This window comes from Artemia sp. Qi Xiang Cuo, chromosome 9, assembly GCF_049724085.1.
Source record: "Artemia sp. Qi Xiang Cuo chromosome 9, ASM4972408v1, whole genome shotgun sequence".
Lineage (NCBI taxonomy): Eukaryota > Metazoa > Arthropoda > Branchiopoda > Anostraca > Artemiidae > Artemia > Artemia sp. Qi Xiang Cuo.
The window spans coordinates 34,368,583-34,387,475 of NC_142802.1; the positions used below are offsets into that span (position 1 = coordinate 34,368,583).

The 18,893-nt window shown below is 38.2% G+C and overlaps 1 protein-coding gene across 1 annotated transcript in view; it reads left to right on the top strand.

The window, feature by feature from the left end:
- Nucleotides 1-18,893, top strand: part of LOC148948592 (acetylcholine receptor subunit alpha-like 1) — a 202,996-nt gene that overhangs the window by 118,473 nt on the left and 65,630 nt on the right. The window contains exon 7 of the mRNA XM_089094483.1: nucleotides 9,937-10,713. Coding sequence (XP_088950609.1) covers nucleotides 9,937-10,713 — 777 coding nt within the window. The remainder of the gene's footprint in view (nucleotides 1-9,936; nucleotides 10,714-18,893) is intronic.

Consider the following 18,893-nt stretch of genomic DNA (forward strand, 5'->3'; position numbering starts at 1 on the left):
CTTTAGTTTTTTCCTTATTACTAAGTGCAACCCTAGTCCTATCTTTAACTGGGACAAGTCCAGAGTGACAACTTCCTCTTAATCTGTTAACGTACCAGTAAAAAATTTTACTATTATGCCGTCTAGCTGCATCTTCCAGATCCTCGACAATTTTATCCATGGCCTCCTTCACACCTCCTTAGTTTATATTTTAATGCTTTCTCCACTTGCTTTACATTTCTTTTGTTTTCATACGATCTATCACTCAGGTAATTCTTGTACAAGTCCTTTTTCCTTTCTATTAAACATAAAGCTTTTTCAGTAATATTCTTAGCTGCAGTTCTAGCTTTTTTCCCTAATACACCTTCAGCAACTTCACAAATTATTTTTCTAAAATTATTCTAACCATCTTCCACATTATCAAATTTTAAACTCTTAAGCTTAGTATTCAACTGTTCCTGGAAAGTTTCTCTCAAATTTTCATCCTGGAGTCTACCAACATCATAACTTCCCGGGAGGTAGTTACCTTTCCGATATATCAGCTTTAAATTAACCCTTGACACTACTAGATGACGATCTTTACTTTTAACATCAGTAACAGCACTCCTATATACCCTAGTATCTTGTATTGATCCTGCCGGTCTTCGGTTTACTATAACATAATCAATAAGGTTTGCTGTCTTACCCATGTTAACTGATGAGCCATTTTATGAACAAACACCGTATTGGTTATAACTAGATTGTTATACCTACAAAACTGCAAAAGCCTGTATCCATTACTGTTTTCTTTTCCTACACCAAATTTACCTAGGCTGGGATACCCTCTATTCCTATTTCTACCAGCCTGGGCGTTAAAATCTCCCAGTAATAACATCATATTTCTACCTGGGATCTTGTCTATTTGGTCCTGTAACTAAGTAAAATTCATCTGAGTCACCAGTGTCTCCCTCAGTCGGCTCTACAGGGGCATATAGTATTGTAAATGATACCCTGAACTCTTTAGTTATAAAAGGTGCGATTAATTTTTTATTAATAACGCCTTTCCAACCTAAACAAGACTTGCCAGCTTCTTTGTTCATTATGAGCCCTGCTTCCTTTCTATGTACCCCATCCTTCCTGCTTGAGTAAATAAATTCCATGTCACCTAATTTCATGCACCCCTGGGATGTGAATTTTTAAAACTCCTAATAAATCCAGTTCGAATCGTCTGAATTCGTGAGTCAAAATGTCGATACGATAGTCATTTTTTAATTTCGTAACACTCCAAGTTCCAATTTTCATGTTCTTTAAATCATTGAAATTATTTTCGCCTCAGGAAAAGCAATGATCCCGGATACCAGTGCAGGACGGGGATCACATATCTCCTCAAGTCTACACCGAAGTGCTTAAGCCGGCTTAGAACCGGACAGCAAGAAGTCCCTGGGACCTCCATGAATGGAGGCTTAGTGCAATTCTGGGCCCATCTTGGTCACAACATGGTTTTCAGCACTTGGTGCTGAAAAACCATGTTAGTTTTTTGAAAAACCAAGGCAAAACTTGGTGCTGTAAAATAGAATGCTCTTCTATTTTATTTTGACCCCAAAATTTCTGTTATGACTATTTGTATGATCGTTTGACTATTTCAAACAAACTGGCAATCTCACGATTTTAATCAGATGCATTTGGATAAACAAGTTTATGTATTTGGAGGGGGGGGTTGAGGCCCTCTGATCCCTTTTGACTCATAAAAAGACAGCTAGAACTTAAAAGGCAGCTAAATTTCCGATCAAATGAGCCACCTCTGAAGTTTATACAGCCAACCATTACATAAACACCTTATACGCCCCGGATCACAACTCAAAACACTTGCTCCTGGATTTTGGGGGTTAGTGTCGACTCCGGAATTTTTGTTATCTAATGTTTGAACTATTTTTAATAAAATGCCTATTACAAAATTTTTATCAGATGCATTTGGGGAAAAAAGGACATTTGGGCTAGTTGCCGTCCAATCACTTTTGTCTCTTAAAAAGGGCACTAGAACTTCCAATTTCCAATTGAATGAACCACCCCCGAAGTTTATACGAACATCCCATCCATATGAAGTGCCTCTGGGGAAAAAATAATAAAACATTGGAGCAGTATGGTCTTTGTTATAGGAAACGCTGTAGCGTTGCGTCTGAAATACATCTGTGACTAATCGTCTAATTGCACAATTCGAGGCCCTCGTCATTGGTACTGTTCGGTCAAAGCTCCTTTTGGACGTGAATTTTTAAGCCTTTTGATTATTCCTAGCGAAATCAGAATCTCAAAATTTTAAGCCTGTACGATAGGGTCTCTTCGTTGCAAGAGTGCAACAAGGGAACGATGGGGGCTGCTGTCCTCAAATTACTTTTTGGCTTTTCAATTAAATTTTGCAAGGTTCCTCTACCAGGTTTCTCTAACCATCTCTTCTATTTGAAGTGACCAGGAAAAAAATCATAGGCAGCGCGCTAGCGCTGCCTAAATAAAGAACGATGTGTTGTTGTTTTTTTTTTTTGTTTTTTCTCCATACCCGGCCAATTCGTATCGAAGGTGTTGTGGTAGAAATTTCGAAAAGGGCTGATTCGAGTGGAAATTGGAGTGGCTAGTGTCCTTTTTAATAGCCGAAAGTGAATGGAGGGCAACTAGCCCCCCCCTACGCCCATCATTCCTCCAAACACATCCAAACAAAACTTTGTGATAGCCATTTTGTTCAGCGAAGTTGATTTCCACATAGAAAATATCTTTTTGAAGAGGAAACTCCCCCAATACCCTCGGGGCAAGCGTTTTAAGTTATGCCCTGGGGGCATATAAGGTTTTTATAGAAGGCGTTGTCGTAGAAACTTCAACAAAGGCTCATTCGATTGGAAATTCAAAAGGCTAGTGCCCTTTGTAATAGTTGAAAGTGATTGGAGGGCAACTAGCCCCCCCTCCCACTCCCATCATTGGGCGTGGGGGGGGGGCACCACGCCCCACAACCTAAGTAAAGAACGATGTGGGTACAATGTGTTGTTGTTTTTTTTTCTCCATTCCCGGCCACTTCGTATCGAAGGAGATGTCGTAGAAAGTTCGAAAAGGGCTCATTCGATTGCAAATTGGAGTGGCTAGTGCCCTTTTTAATAGTCGAAAGGGATTGGAGGGCAACTACCCCCCCACGCCCATCATTCCTCAAAACACATCCAATCAAAACTTTGTGATAGCCATTTTGTTCATCGGAGTTTATTTCCACATAGAAAATATCTTTTTTGAGGAGGACACTCCCCCACAACCCTCAGGGCAAGCGTTTTAAGTTATGCTCTGGGGGCATATAAGGTTTTTATAGAAGGCGTTGTCGTAGAAACTTCAAAAAGGCTCATTAGATTGGAAATTCAAAGGGCTAGTGACATTCTTAACAGTTGAAAGTGATTAGAGGGCAACTAGCCCCCCCCCCTCCCACGCCCATCATTTCCCTAAACACATCCAATCAAAATTTTGAGATAGCAATTTTTTCCAACTTAGTTGATTTCCAGATAGAAAATATGTTTCTGAGGAGGACACTCCCCCACAACACTCAGGGCAAGGGTAAGTTATGCCCTGGGGCATATAAGGTTTTTAAAGAAGGCGTTGTCGTAGAAACTTCAAAAAAAGCTCATTCAATTAGAAGTTCAAAGGGCTAGTGCCCTTTTTAATGTTCGAAAGTGATTGAAGGGCAACTAGCCCCCCCCCCCCCACGCTCACCAGTCCCCCAAACACATCCAATAAAAATTTTGAGATAGCCATTTTTTTCAGCGTAGTTGATTTCCACATAGAAAATATTTTTTTGAGGAGGACACTCCCCCAACACCCTCGGGGCAAGGGTTTTAATTTATGCCTTGTGGGCATATAAGGATTTTATAGAAGGCGTTGTCGTAGAAACTTCAAAAAAGGCTCATTCGATTGGAAATTCAAAAGGCTAGTGCCCTTTTTAATAATCGAAAGTGATTGGAGGGCAACTAGCCCCCCCCACTCCCATCATTGGGCGTGGGGGGGGGGGCACCACGCCCCACAACCTAACTAAAGACCGATGTGGGTACAATGTGTTGTTGTTTTTTTTTCTCCATTCCCGGCCACTTCGTATAGAAGGAGATGTCGTAGAAAGTTCGAAAAGGGCTCATTCGATTGCAAATTGGAGTGGCTAGTGCCCTTTTTAATAGTCGAAAGGGATTGGAGGGCAACTACCCCCCCACGCCCATCATTCCTCAAAACACATCCAATCAAAACTTTGTGATAGCCATTTTGTTCAGCGGAGTTTATTTCCACATAGAAAATATCTTTTTTGAGGAGGACACTCCCCCACAACCCTCAGGGCAAGGGTTTTAAGTTACGCCCTGGGGGCATATAAGGTTTTTATAGAAGGTGTTGTTGTAGAAACTTCAAAAAGGCTCATTCGTCTGGAAATTCGAAGGGGTAGTGCCCTTTTTAATAGTCGAAAGTGATTGGAGGGCAACTTGCCCCCCCCCCTCCCACGCCTATCATTCCCCCAAACACATCCAATCAAAATTTTGAGATAGCCATTTTGTTCAGCGTAGTTGATTTCCAGATAGAAAATATTTTTCTGAGGAGGACACTCCCCCACAAACCTCGGGGCAAGGGTTTTAATTTATGCCCTGTTGGCATATAAGGTTTTTATAGAAGGCGTTGTCGTAGAAAATTCTAAAAAGGCTCATTTGATTATAAATTCAAAGGGATAGTGGCCTTTTTAATGATCGAAAGTGATTGAAGGGCAACTTGCCCCCCCCCCACGCTCACCATTCCCCCAAACACATCCAATTAAAATTTTGAGATAGCCATTTTTTTCAGCGTAGTTGATTTCCACATAGAAAATATTTTTTTGAGGAGGACACTCCCCCAACACCCTAGGGGCAAGGGTTTTAATTTATGCCTTGTGGGCATATAAGGTTTTTATAGAAGGCGTTGTCGTAGAAACTTCAAAAAAGGCTCATTCGATTGGAAATTCAAAAGGCTAGTGCCCTTTTTAATAGTTGAAAGTGATTTTAGGGCAACTAGCCCCCCCCCCACGCCCATAAGTCCCCCACACACCTCGACTCCAAATTTTGCGATAGCCATTTAGTTCAGCGTATTTGACTTCCAAACAGAAAATATTTTTTTTTAGGGGGACACTCCCCCACAATCCTCGGGGCAAGGGTTTTAAGTTATGCCCTGGGAGCATATAAGGTTTCTATAGAAGGTGGTGTCGTAGAAACTTCAAAAAAGGCTCATTCGATCGGAAATTCAAAGGGCTAGTGCCCTTTTTCATGATCGAAAGTGATTGGAGGGCAACTAGCCCCCCCACCCCCCACGCCCATCATTCACCCAAACACAGTCAATCAAAATTTTGAGAGAGCAATTTTGTTCAGGGTAGTTGATTTCCAGATAGAAAATATGTTTTTTAGGAGGACACTCCCTTACAACCCTCAGGGCAAGGGTTTTAAGTTATGCCCTGGGGGCATATAAGGTTTTTATAGAAGGCGCTGTCGTAGAAACTTCAAAAAAAGCTCATTTGATTGAAAATACAAAGGGTTAGTGGCATTTTTAATAGTCGAAAGTGATTGGAGGGCAACTACCCCGCCCCCACGCCCATCACTCCCCGAAACACGTCCAATCAAAATTTTTACATAGCCAATGTGTTCAGCATAGTTGATTTCCATATAGAAAAATCTTTTTTAGGAGGACACACCCCCACAAACCTTAGGGAAAGCGTTTTAAGTTAAGCCCTGGGAGCATTTAAGTTTTTTATAGAAGGCGTTGTCGTAAGAACTTCAAAAAAGGCTCATTCGATTGGAAATTCAAAGGGCTGGTGTCCTTTTTAATAGTCTAAAGTGATTGGAGGGCAACTAGCCCCCCCCCCACGCCCATCAGTCCCCCAAACACATCCAATACAATTTTTTAGATAACCATTTTGTTCAGCGTATTTGATTTCCATAAAGAAATTATGTTTTGAGAAGGACACTTCCCCGCAGCCCTCGGGGGAAGGGTTGTCAGTTATGCCCTGGGGGCATATAAGCTTTTTATAGAAGGCGCTGTCGTAGAAACTTCAAAACAGGCTCATTCGATTGGAAATTCAAAGGCCTAGTTCCATTCTTAATAGTCGAAAGTGGTTGGAGGGCAACTAGCCCCCCCACGCCCATCATTCCCCCAAACACAGCCAATCAAAATTTTGAGATAGCCACTTTGTTCAGCGTAGTTGATTTCCACATAAAAAATATGTTTTTGAGGAGGACACTCCCCCACAACCATCAGGGCAAGGGTTTTTAGTTATGCCCTGGAGGCATATAAGCTTTTATAGAAGGCGCTGTCGTAGAAACTTCAAAAAATGCTCATTCGATTGGAAATTCAAAAGGCTAGTGCCCTTTTTAATAGTCAAAAGTGATTGGAGGGAAACTAGCCCCCCCCCACGCCCATTCTTCCTCCAAACACATCCAATCAAAACTTTTTGATAGCCATTTTATTCAGCGTAGTTATGTAACGGCCAGAATATTCGAATGTGAGGAGGACACTCCCTCCCAGTTTTCAGGGCAAGGGTTTTAGGCTCTGGCCTTGGGCCATAGAAGGTTTTTATAGGTGTCGTGGCCATTGACAATTCAAAAAAGGCTCACGCGATTGAAAACTCAAAGGGCCATCGCCCTTTTTAATTTTTAACAGTGATCAGAGGAACACTAACCCCCCTCCCCCCCACGCCCATTATTTCCCCAAACACATCCAATCAAAATTTTGAGATAGCCATTTTGTTCAGCGTAATTGATTTCCACATAGAAAAAATCTTTTTGAGGAGGACACTCCCCCACTACCCTTGGGGCAAGGGTTTTAAGTTATGCCCTGGGGGCATATAAGGTTATTATAGAAGGCGTTGTCATAGAAACTTCAAAAAAGGCTCATGGGATTGGAAATTCAAAGGGCTAGTGCCCTTTTAATAGTCGAAAGTTATTGGAGGGCAACTAGCCCCCCCCACGCCCATCATTCCCCCTAATGCATCCAAACAAAATTTTGAGATAGCCGTTTTCTTTAGCGTAGTTGAATTCCATACAGAAATTATATTTTTGAGGAGAAAACTCCACCACAGCCCATAGGGCAAGGATTTTAACTTATGCCCTGAGGGCATATAAGCTTTTTATAGAAGGCGCTGTCGTAGAAACTTCAAAACAGGCTCATTCGATTGGAAATTCAAAGGCCTAGTTCCATTCTTAATAGTCGACAGTGATTGGAGGGCAACTAGCCCCCCCCATGCCCATCATTCCCCCAAACACATCCAATCAAATTTTGAGATAGCCCTTTTGTTCAGCGTAGTTGATTTCCAGATAGAAAATATCTTTTTGAGGAGGAAACTCCCCCTAAAATCTCTGGGCAAGGGTTTTAAGTTATGCCCTGGGGGCATATAAGGTTTATATAAAAGGCGTTGTCGCAGAAACTTCAAAATAGGCTCATTCGATTGGAAATTCAAAGGGCTAGTACCCTTTTTAATAGTCGAAATGATTGGAGGGCAACAAGCCCCCCCCCCACGCCCATCATTCCCCCTAAACACATCCAATACAAATTTTGAGATAGCCATTTTGTTCAGTTTAGTTGATTTACAGATAGAAAATGTATTTTTGAGGAGGATACTCCGCCACAGCCCTCAGGGCAAGGGTTTTCAGTTATGCCCTTGAGGCATATAAGGTTTTTATAAAAGACGTTGTCGTAGGAACTTCAGAATAGGGCTCATTCGATTTGAAAATCAAAGGGCTAGTGCCCTTTTTAATAGTTGAAAGTGATTAGTAATATTATTTGTTGTTGTTGTTGTTTAGACCAGGGCACTTCTTATCGAGGGAGTTGTCGTGGGAACTTCGGAAGGGGCTCATTCAATTGAAAAGAGAAAGGGCTGACGCCCTTTTTAATAGTCGAAAGTGATTGGAGGGCAACTAATCCCCCTTCCACTCCCACCCTCCCATTTGCCCATTATGTTTAAAAACAAAATGTTTCCTTAAGATTGAATCAAAATGCACTGTCATAATGCAATTCCCAATATAGCATCTCAGCAGTATCCCAAAAACGACTGAGGGTATTATTTTCAAACTTTCGAGGCTACTTCTGCTCTTAAAATTTAACCAAATCAAAATAGTGTAAGTGTATCAAAGCTATCAAAGAAAGTAAACATACTTTTTTGAGAATGATATCAAGTTTTCCATTTCAGGTCAACTAGAGGAGGTATGAAACTAAGTTAAACAGTAGGCTACTATTTGTGTCCAGATTTTTAAAATGGTGTATGTTGTTAATAAATAAATGAAACCCAAAACGAACAGAAATTACAATAAATAACCGAGTCAAACTCAAAACGAGCAGAAATTAACATAAGTTGGGCGCAAAAACCCCTATGCCTTCCCAAGGCCAGAACAACATTTGCACTTTACTGAAAAAATATAAATGTTTTCACTTTTATAATTTTAATAAATCAAATAATTTTAACATTTTGATTACTAAATATTAGTAGGCTATATGTATATTAAACTGACAATGCACATTCATTTTATTTTTCAGTAAAGGGCAAATTTTGTTCTGGCGTTGGGAAGGCAAAGGGGTTTTGCGCCCAACTTATGTAAATTTCTGCTCGTTTTGAGTTTGACTCGGTTATTTATTTTAATTTCTGTTCGTTTTGGGTTTCATTTATTTATCGATGCTGATTTGTGGTAGTTTCGAGCTTAGTAGATTATTCGATTTTATTGTTGCTCATTTTTTGTTTAATGGAGTTCTTTACTTTTCTTTGAAAAACTTATTTTGTAGAAAAGTTTTTTTTAATTAATATATATAATAATCCATAGAAAACACATAGTCTTTTACTTCATCAACACTGATGCCTTGACTGTGATAAAATCCTCTGGAATCAAAGAGTTCGTGGTACCGAACTGTAAGTACGGAGTGACTCGGTCCAATAGTAATTGAAACTCTAAGAAACTGAATTTGGACAACAAATGATACATCAATAGGGTTGCCTTTTTACGCTGATTCCAAATATATAAAATTCATAGTTTATTAATACCCATCAAAAGCTACGAGCTGGAGGAAATTTGCCTGATCTTTGAAAAAAGGAGAAACATCCCCCCAAAAACCAAGCTATCTTTTTGAAACCCACAATATCAGGAACCTAAAACAAACAGAAATTATTCCGTATATGATGGGGCTGCCTCCTCCTCAACCCTCACTCTTTACGCTAAAGGTTTACTTTTTGTAACAATTCCTTGAGAAAGACTGCTCAAACCCAAGGGTGGTTGAATTTGAATTTTTAAATTTGAAATTTTAAGAATTTAGTGTAAGGAGAGAGAGTTGCGGAAGGGATGGCACCGGTATATACTGATTAATTTCTGTTCGTTTCGAGTTTTTAAGTTATTCCTTAACTTCAATTTAAAAAACTTTTTTTTTAGTAAGGTCACCTTCAAAATATAATATAGAAGACTTTAGAGCAGCCATTCTTTTTTCTTTCTTTTTTAATGCCTAAGCTTCAAGTGTTTTAAGCTTTCATTAATCATATAAATCTGGAAGTGTTTTGCATCTGTTACAAATTGAATTCAGACTATATTCTTGTTAGGAATTTAAGAATATCTCTTAGGCAGATTGAACAAATAACAATCCTTAAAGCCAATGAAAAGGAAGCACTTACTGCAAGCAAGTAAGAAATACTTGCAGGAAGATCAAAGAATATAAATATTGAGCCTCATTGACAAAAAACATGTCCCTTTTTTGCAATATTAAAACTCCATATGTTCAGTTTCATCATTAAAATGACCAAGCATACCTAAATTTTCCTGAAGATGATTTAAACTTTATATCTCGTGTCGTTTCTTAATCTTCATTTTTTCTTTCTTTTTTTCACTGAATAACTGTTTTACATTCCGCACAAAGGCTTTTTTATATTCCTCTGTTTCGTTTCTTTCGCGTCCAATTTTCAATTTCACGATCTTTTGTTACTTTCAGGTTCCAGCCAAACGCAACGAGAAACACTATACATGCTGTGCTGAAATATACCCAGATATTAAATTCAACATTACTATTCGGCGGAAGACCTTGTTTTATACTGTAAATCTCATAATCCCGTGTGTTGGAATTAGTTTTTTGTCCATATTAGTCTTCTATCTACCGTCCGATTCTGGAGAAAAAGTGTCTCTGTGTGTGAATATTCTACTTTCATTGACTGTGTTTTTTCTCGTTTTGGTGGAAATTATTCCTCCTACTTCAAACTCTGTCCCTCTACTAGGTAAATATTTACTATTTACAATGCTCCTTGTATCACTTTCTGTTCTGGTGACTATTGCAGTGCTCAATGTTAACTTTCGCTCACCAACAACTCATAAAATGGCTCCTTGGGTGAGGAGAGTATTTCTTGAGACTTTACCTAAAATATTGCTCATGGAACGTCCAAAAGTAGATTCTCCCGAGGAAATACAGTTCTTAGAAACGGACAATCGTTTTACTTATGATTCCAATTTTCTACCATTAAATGGACCGTGGGATCATGAAGAGTTTGACATTCCCCCAGCACCTTTACCCAAATATAGTGTTCAAACGGTAGCCAATGGGAATTTAAATGGATCTAACCTTGCTTATTCGACAGAATTAAAAATGAACTATAACCCAATTCGATCCAGCGGTTGGAATTTTGGTGAAAGGAATTATCCCATTGAGTTTGATGGACCAATCCAGGATATCAAGTTCATTGCTCAGCATATGGTTAATCAGGATAGGTTTGACTTGGTAAGTTACATATTTACTTTTTGCTTTGTGCAAAATTCTACGTGGAAGCCCAAAGACAGTAGACTCTCAATGACGATATTTGGGCGATATTTTCAAAATTCTCAATGACGATATTTTCTTCTCAAAAACTTAATATATGTATAAAAACACCCATTTTGTTTCAGAATTTAGAAATTTGGTTGGCTCCAGCCAGTTAATGTGACTTGACAGAGTGTCAAGTAAAATCAAATAAACAGAAATATCATCGTTTTCCTCTAAGACTTCTCATCCTAATCCTTATTCTGATTGTCGCTCAGCGCTCCTCTACTACTAGAAGCACTGCTAGAGGAAGAGTAATATATACTGTAAATGAAATTAAAAAAGTTGAAGTTCTAGGTTACTAGTTGTATGGTCACTTTTATACTTTTGTTCTAACCCCGTCCTATTCTAATCAAAATTGTAAAATTAAAACTGGGAGACATGATGAATACTAAACAGATCTTAATTTGTACGCTGATTTCGAAAATCCAATGTTTGTTAGATTGGGGGGCGAAAATTAAAATGTCTGCTTAATTGAACAAGATGGATATGGGGCACACACAAAAAAGTAATATCCCCATGAACTTGCACCAGTGATGTTACTGTCTCGAGTATCTGTATTTCAAAGCTTAGACAATAAGGGAATTAGACTGTGTTCAACTTTCAACATCAAATAACAAAAATACTATAATGCTCTTGTTACACAGCGAGGCATGAAGGATTGAATCGAGCCGATATTAAGTTAAATTTTATATATAGACCCCATTTTAACCTAGCACCAGAGGTCGGATCGTTGCATATTACTGTAGTATATCATTTTGTGGTACACAACGTTTAAACGGCTACAATGAAATAGAACAAAGATTTTCAAATAGTCATTGAAAAATAGCAACATCTTTAGTATTTCACAATCTTTTAAGCATTCTTCCATAGAGTGGCACTTAATATTCTTTAGCTATTAAAAAGAGTACAAAAAGAGCTGTGTTCATTCTCAAACGGTATGATTGGAGGACAAAAATGTACCAGTATGGCTCCAGTATCCAAAATCAGTTCTATATATAAAATATAATCTCCATTTGAGCAGCATCAGTTTCCAAGAAAGGTTTGAATTTCTTAAAAATAACTAGTTTCGCTAAAATCCTATACCTTGGGGATCCCATAATGTGTGGCCCAGAGACATGTAAAGGGGAACTTGTAAGTCCTACCCTCCTCTCATAAAATCTTGAAATTGTACGGTTCTTATAGTTTTCATATTGTTTGCTATTTATAACAACTTTTTCCCGGCTTGCCCCCCCCCCTCCAGGCTTTCCATCACCCGTGAAACATGAGCAAAAAAGTTTCGCAAGTGCTTGGTCTCGCCAATTATTACAGATATTTCTAAACATAGTTTAGTTAAATTAATTTTTATTTGCAACTGCTTCAAGGGTTTCTGGAAAATAATCGCTTTGGATATTATTCATAGAAGAAGAGACGGATATTTCTTTGTATTTTTCTCATCTTGGTTTTGTTACACAGCTGGGGCATTGCTTTAAACTTATTGATCCCCTTTCTTTCTAACCGTCTCCGTTTTTACAAGTATAACTCAACAAAGCATTTGAAGCGCTGTTTTTCAAGAATATTAGAATTAATCGTGTTTCACAGTACCCTAGAAATGAAAATGCCTAAAAACATTGAATTGGGGCTATTTGCACAGCACTTTCCGCCAGTTTTGGGGAAGGGAAATTATCGGTGTGAAGATATATTGTAAAAAATATTGCTTACTCTACTTAAATTAAATGTTTGCACGATTTGTAATTAATTGAGGCTAATTGTAACTTGAATTGCTACTACTTCACAATATTACACAATTTGCTGCTGATCTAACTTTGAAGTCCACTAATCAGGTCCAGCTGATTCAACAACCATATTTACCGATTTGTTTCAGCTTTTACCTTTTGTGTTAAGATAAAAAGAAATTCTCTCAAGGGCTCCCCTTGGGGATTTGTTTTCCATTGATAATAGTGTACATTAGTTAAGAGTGGGATCCAGACTCACTACAAATGGACATTGATCCATCTAAAAAAGGAATTGCTAACTCTAAAAGAAAAACGAGACTAAGCCATTTTGATACTGGTTTTTAAGAACAGTTTCTTCTAAAGTATGCATATTAGTAAAACAAAGAGTACATGCTCATAGTTCGTTTTCATTTAGTTCAACATTTGCCTATTAATTCCTTGAGGTCTTCACCTTCATACCCTTAGCTTGCGCTGTAGCAGTGGCAGCATTAGTAGAAGCATACGTATAGCATCTTTGGTTTCCCTCGACATCCCCTTTAACACACACTGAAAGTTTGCACTTAATACCATCAACCGTTCCTGAAGCATTGCTGATTTATCCTATTGACAACCTGTGTGAGCATGATGTGTTTCAATTTAGTTCAGTACAGTTTCAATATCTTCAAAAAAATTTATCCTTAATACCCTAAGCTTTAGTAGCAGTAGTAGTAGTACCAATAGTAATAGAAGTAGTAGTAGCAGTAGTAGTAGCATAATTAATAGTACTAACTTCAGCTTTAGTAGTAGTAGCAGTGGTAATAATCGTAGTAGCAGTAGTATAATTAAATGCAGTAGAATTAGGATGCAAATAATGTCTTTTCTTCAAAACCCCCGCAACAGGCCTTGTAAGTTTCAACTTAACACACCCAACTGTTCCTAAGATATTGCTGATATGACAACCTGCATACAGACGTTGTGTTGTGATTCAGGTTCACCTTCCCTCCTCAAAATTCTCCGCAAATTTTACCTTCATACCCTTAGACTTATTTGTAATAATAGTCATAGTAGTAGTATAAGTATTAGTATTACTAGTAGTAGTATTAATAGCATTGTTTAATTACGTTTTATACCTCCTCTAGTTGACCTGAAAAATAAAACTTAATACCATTCCCAAAAATTATATCTATGCTCTTTGACTACCTGGACACACTTAAACTCCTTTAATTTAAATAAATTCTGGTAGGAGAAGTAGGAATAGTAGTAGCCCCGAAAGCTTCAACTTAATAGCCTCAGTGGTTCTTGGGATATTGCTGAGATGTCTTACTGGCAACCAGCATACATTAAGTGCCTTATAATATAGTTTGAAGCAATATTGAATTTTAAAGCTTAATGGGTAGTGTCATTAATTACAGTAACCGTAGAAGTAGTACTAAAAGCATCCACATAGTGTCTTCTGGCCAGTTCAAAATCGACTGTAACTTCCCCTTATGATTTCCTGAAAGTTCCAAATAAATATACGTAAACATTTGTGAGTTCTGTCCATTTGACAACCCCTATGCAAATAACGTGTATTGATTTAATTCGACACTCCCCTCAACGTTCTTTGTAAGGCTCACCTGAATGTCGTTCATCTTTTTAGGAAAGTAAGTCATAATTGCCAATCTTTCTCAATAATTAATTAAAAGGACTTTTTGCACGAAATAAGTTTTTAAAAAAAAGTAAAGAACTCCATTAAACCAAAGATGAACAAAAATAGAATCAAATAATCTACCGAGCATACAACTACCACACATCAGTATCAATAAATAAATGAAACTCAAAATAAACAGAAATTAAAATACGTCAAACTCAAAACGAGCAGAAATTAATCTGAGTAGGGTTCTAAACCCTATGCTTTCTAAAAGCCATAATATAATTTGTCCTTTACTGAAAAAAATATACGTTGTCAATTTAATATAAATATGCTGCTATTTATTCCTTAGAATCTTGATTAATTTTTGATTTTTTAAAGTTATAAAACTGAAAATATTTAAAATAATTTCTTCAGTAAAATACAAATTATATTCTGGCTTTTAGAAAACATAGGGTTTAGAACCCTACTCAGATTAATTTCTGCTCGTTTTGAGTTTAACTTGTTTTAATTTCTGTTTGTTTTGGGTTTCATTTATTTAGTGATACTGATTTGTGGTAGTTTTATGCTTGGTAGATTATTTGATTCTATTTTTTTCATTTTTGGTTTAATGGGGTTCTTTACTTAAAAAAAAAACTTATTTTGTGCAAAAAAAAATTTCTGGTTAATTTTTGTTCGTTTTATATTGACATAGCCTTTTTCAGGGAGAAAAACTGAGCCTTTTCTGAAGTTAAACAACCATCCCTTCCATAAAACTTTAAATACCTCCTGGGCATAACTATAATCCTTGCCCCTAATCTCTGGGGTTTTTTCAACCCCAAAAGCCTTGTTATATGATATTTAGACTATTTTGAATAGAATAGCTATATCAAATTTTCTATTAGATGCATTTTGGGATAATATGACGTGTGTGTAGAGGGGAGGGGGTAATTGCACTCTGATCACTTTGAATCTTGAAAAGAGCACTAGAGCGTCTGATTAACAATCCAATCAGCACCCTTCGGAGTTTATATGATCACACTTTCTATAAAAACCCTATATATCCCCAGGGCATAAGTGACAACCCTTGCACTGAGGGCTAGGGGACTTGTTATCCTCAAAGACATAATTTTTAGACCTTTCTGACAGGCTTAACAAATTGGTTATATCGGAATTTTGATTGGAAGTGTTTAAGGAAATGATAGGCGTAGAGGGGGGCATTTACCCTCTGATCACTCTCGACTAATAAAAAAGGCACTAGTCCTCTCAATTTCCAATCGAATGAGCCCTTTCCGAAGCTTCTACGACAAAACTTGCTATAAAAGCCTTATATGCCCCAAGGGCATAACTTAAGACCCTTTTCCTGAGGGCCATGGGGCGGGAGGGTTGTCATCCTCAAAGACATAATTTCCAAACCTTTCAATTACGTTGAACAAAAAGGCCATATCAAAATATTGATCGGAAATGTTTGGGGAAATTGCGGGTGTAGGCATTCTCCCTCCGATTACTTTCGACTATTAAAAAGGGCAATAGTTCTCTCAATTTCCAATCGAATGAGCCCTTTTTGAAGCTTGTACGACAAAAATTGCTATAAAAGCCTTATATGCTCCGAGGGCATAACTTAAGACCCTTTTCCTCAAGGCAATGGAGCGAGGTTTGTCATCCTCAAAGACATACTTTCCAAACCTTTCAACTACATTGAACAAAATGGCCATATCAAAATATTGATCGATAATGTTTGGGGAAATGGTGGGTGTAGGGATTCTCCCTCCGATTACTTTCGACTATTAAAAAGGGCAATAGCTCTCTCAATTTCCAATCGAAAGAGTCCTTTTTGAAGTTTTTACGATAATACTTTCTATTTGACATTATATGCCCCCAGGGCATAGCTTACAGCCATAGCCCTGAGGGCTAGGGGGGGTTGTCATACTCAAAAACATGATTTCCTGACCCTTCAACTACTTCAACAAAATGGCTATATCAAAATGTTCATCGGAAGTGTTTTGGGAAATTATGGGCTGGCGGGGATTCACCCTCCGATCGGTTTGGCTATTAATAAATGCACTAGCCCTCTCAATTCCCTATTGAATGAGCCCCTTTTCAAGTTTCTACGACAATGCTGGCAAAGACCTAATTTTCAGAACTTTCAACTACGTTGAACAAAATTTCTATCTCAAAATTTTGATTGGATGTGTTTGGCGAATTGGTGGGCGTGAGAGGGGTGTTAGTTGCCCTCGAATCACTTTTGAAAATTAAATAAGGCAATAGCCCTTTCAATTTCCAATCGAATGAGCCCTTTTTGAAGTTTCTACGACAACCCGTTCTATAAAACCTTATATGCCCCCAGGGCATAACTTATTTAATTTTTTGCCCCCAGGGCTGTGGGAGGAGTCTCATCCTCAAATACATAATTTCCGGACTTTTCAACTACGTTGAACAAAATGGCTATCTCAAAATTTTTATTGGATGCGTTTGGGGAAATAATGGGCGTGGGAGGGGTGTTAGTTTTCCTCCAATCACTTTTGACTATTAAAAAGGGCACTAGCCATTCGAAGTTTCCCTTGCCCTGAGGGGTGTGGGGGGCTTATCATCCTCAAAGACGTAAGATTCAGAACTTTCAACTGCGTTGAAAAAAATGGCTATCTAAAAATTTTGATTGGATGGGCTTGGGGAAATGCTGGGGATTAGTTGCCCTTCAATCAGTTTCGACTAGCCTATTAAAAATGGCACTAGCTCCTGCAATTTCCAATTGAATGAGCCTTTTTTGAAGTTTCTACACCAACATTTTCTATAAAAAAAAACCTTATATGCCCCTTAGGGCATAACTAACAACGCTTGTCTTGAAGGCTGCGAGGGGGGGGGGGGTTGTCGTTCTCAAAAACCTAATTTTCAGAACCTTCAACTATGTTGAATAAAATGGCTATCTCAAAATATTGATTGGACGTGGTAAATGCCCTAACATGCCCCCAGGGCATAACTTACGACCTTTGCCCCGGGGGCTCTGGGGGGTTTGTCATCCTCAAATACGTACTTTCCAGAAAATTCAACTACGTTGAACAAAATTTCAATCTCAAAACTTTGGTTGAATGTGTTTGGGGAAATGGTGGGCTTCAGAGGCGGGTTAGTTGCTTTCGATTCACTTTCGACTATTAGAAAGGGCACTAGACCTTTCAATTTTCAATCAAATGAGCCCTTTTTGAAGGTTCTACAACAAAATTTTCTGTAAGAACCTTATATGCCCCCAGGGAACAACTTACAAACCATGCCCTGAGGGTTTTTTTTGGGGGGGGAGGGGTTGTCATATTTAAAGACCTAATCTCAGAACTTTCAATTACGTTGAACAAAATGAATATCTCCAAATGTTGATTGGATGTGTTTGGGGAAATGGTGGGCGTGAGAGAGAGGTTAGTTGTCCTTCAATCGCTTTCGACTATTAAAATGGGCACTAGCCCTTTGAATTTCCAATTGAATGAGCCCTTTTTCAAGTTTCTATGACAAATCTTCCAATAAAGACCTTATATTCCCCCAGGGCATAACTTATAAACCTTGATCTGAGAGCTCTGAGGAGGGTTGTCATCCTCAAAGATCTAATTTCCAGAGCTTTCAACTAATTTTGATTGTATGTGTTTGGGGAAATGGTGGGCGTGAGAGAGGGGTTAGTTGCCCTCCAATTACTTTCGACTACTAAAAAGAGCACTAGCCATTTTAATTTCCAATCGAATGAGCCCTTTTGAAATTTTTACGACAACGCTTTCTAAAAAAAACCTTATATGCCCCTATGGCATAACTTACAACCCGTTGCCCTGAGGGCTTTGGGCAGGGGTGTCCCAAAGGAGGGGAGGGGAGCTCCCCCCAACTTTTGTGGAATTCGGTAAAATTTTCGTCGAAGGCGAAAATTTCGGCAGAAATTTTGCAAAATTTGCCGAAATTTAGCAAAATTCTTGATTTGAAAATTCGGCATAAATCAGGTAACGATTTGGTAAAATTTACGAATATCACCTCCCAATAAAATGAGCCTCAGAACTCCCTGACTGTGGGGAAGGGGGGGTTGTCGTCCTCAAAGAACTAATTTCCAAAACTTTCAACTACGTTGAACAAAATGGCTATCTCAAAATGTTGATTGTATATTTTTGGGGAAAAGGTGCGCGTGAGAGGGGGGTTAGTTGCCGTCCAGTCACTTTTGACTATTAAAAAGGGCACTTGCCCTTTGAATTTCCAATCGAATGAGCCCTTTTTCAAGTTTCTACGACAAATCTTCCAATAAAGATCTTATATGCCCCCAGGGCTTAACTTATAAGCCTTGACCTGAGAGCTCTGAGGGGGGTCGTCATCCTCAAAGATCTAATTTCTAGAGCTTTCAACTACGTTGAGCAAAATGGTTATCTCAAAATTTTCATTGGATGTGTTTGGGGAAAAGGTGGGCGTGAGAGGGGGGTAAGTTGCCCACAACCACTTTCGACTATTAAAAAGGGCAATAGCCCTTTGAATCCTAAATATGTATTTGTTTATTAGTAATTAGTGCAGTTATTTGTACACAAGAAAGCTCGTATAATTATAGAAAACACAAGGAAAACAACTTAATAAGGGGCAATTTTGGTAAAAATATGCCGTCAACTTTTGCTTGCATTGCAAGAGTACCTATGAACTGACATATGAAACCACTACAGTCAGAAATGTTTCCCTGCAGTTATGAAGTATAAAAGTGTCAAATATATTGGTTTTTGGTATTCAAAATGAAGTTAAAAATATTGAATTAAAAATTTTTATTTGATTTTCTTAATCTTAGTTTTAATGCTTTA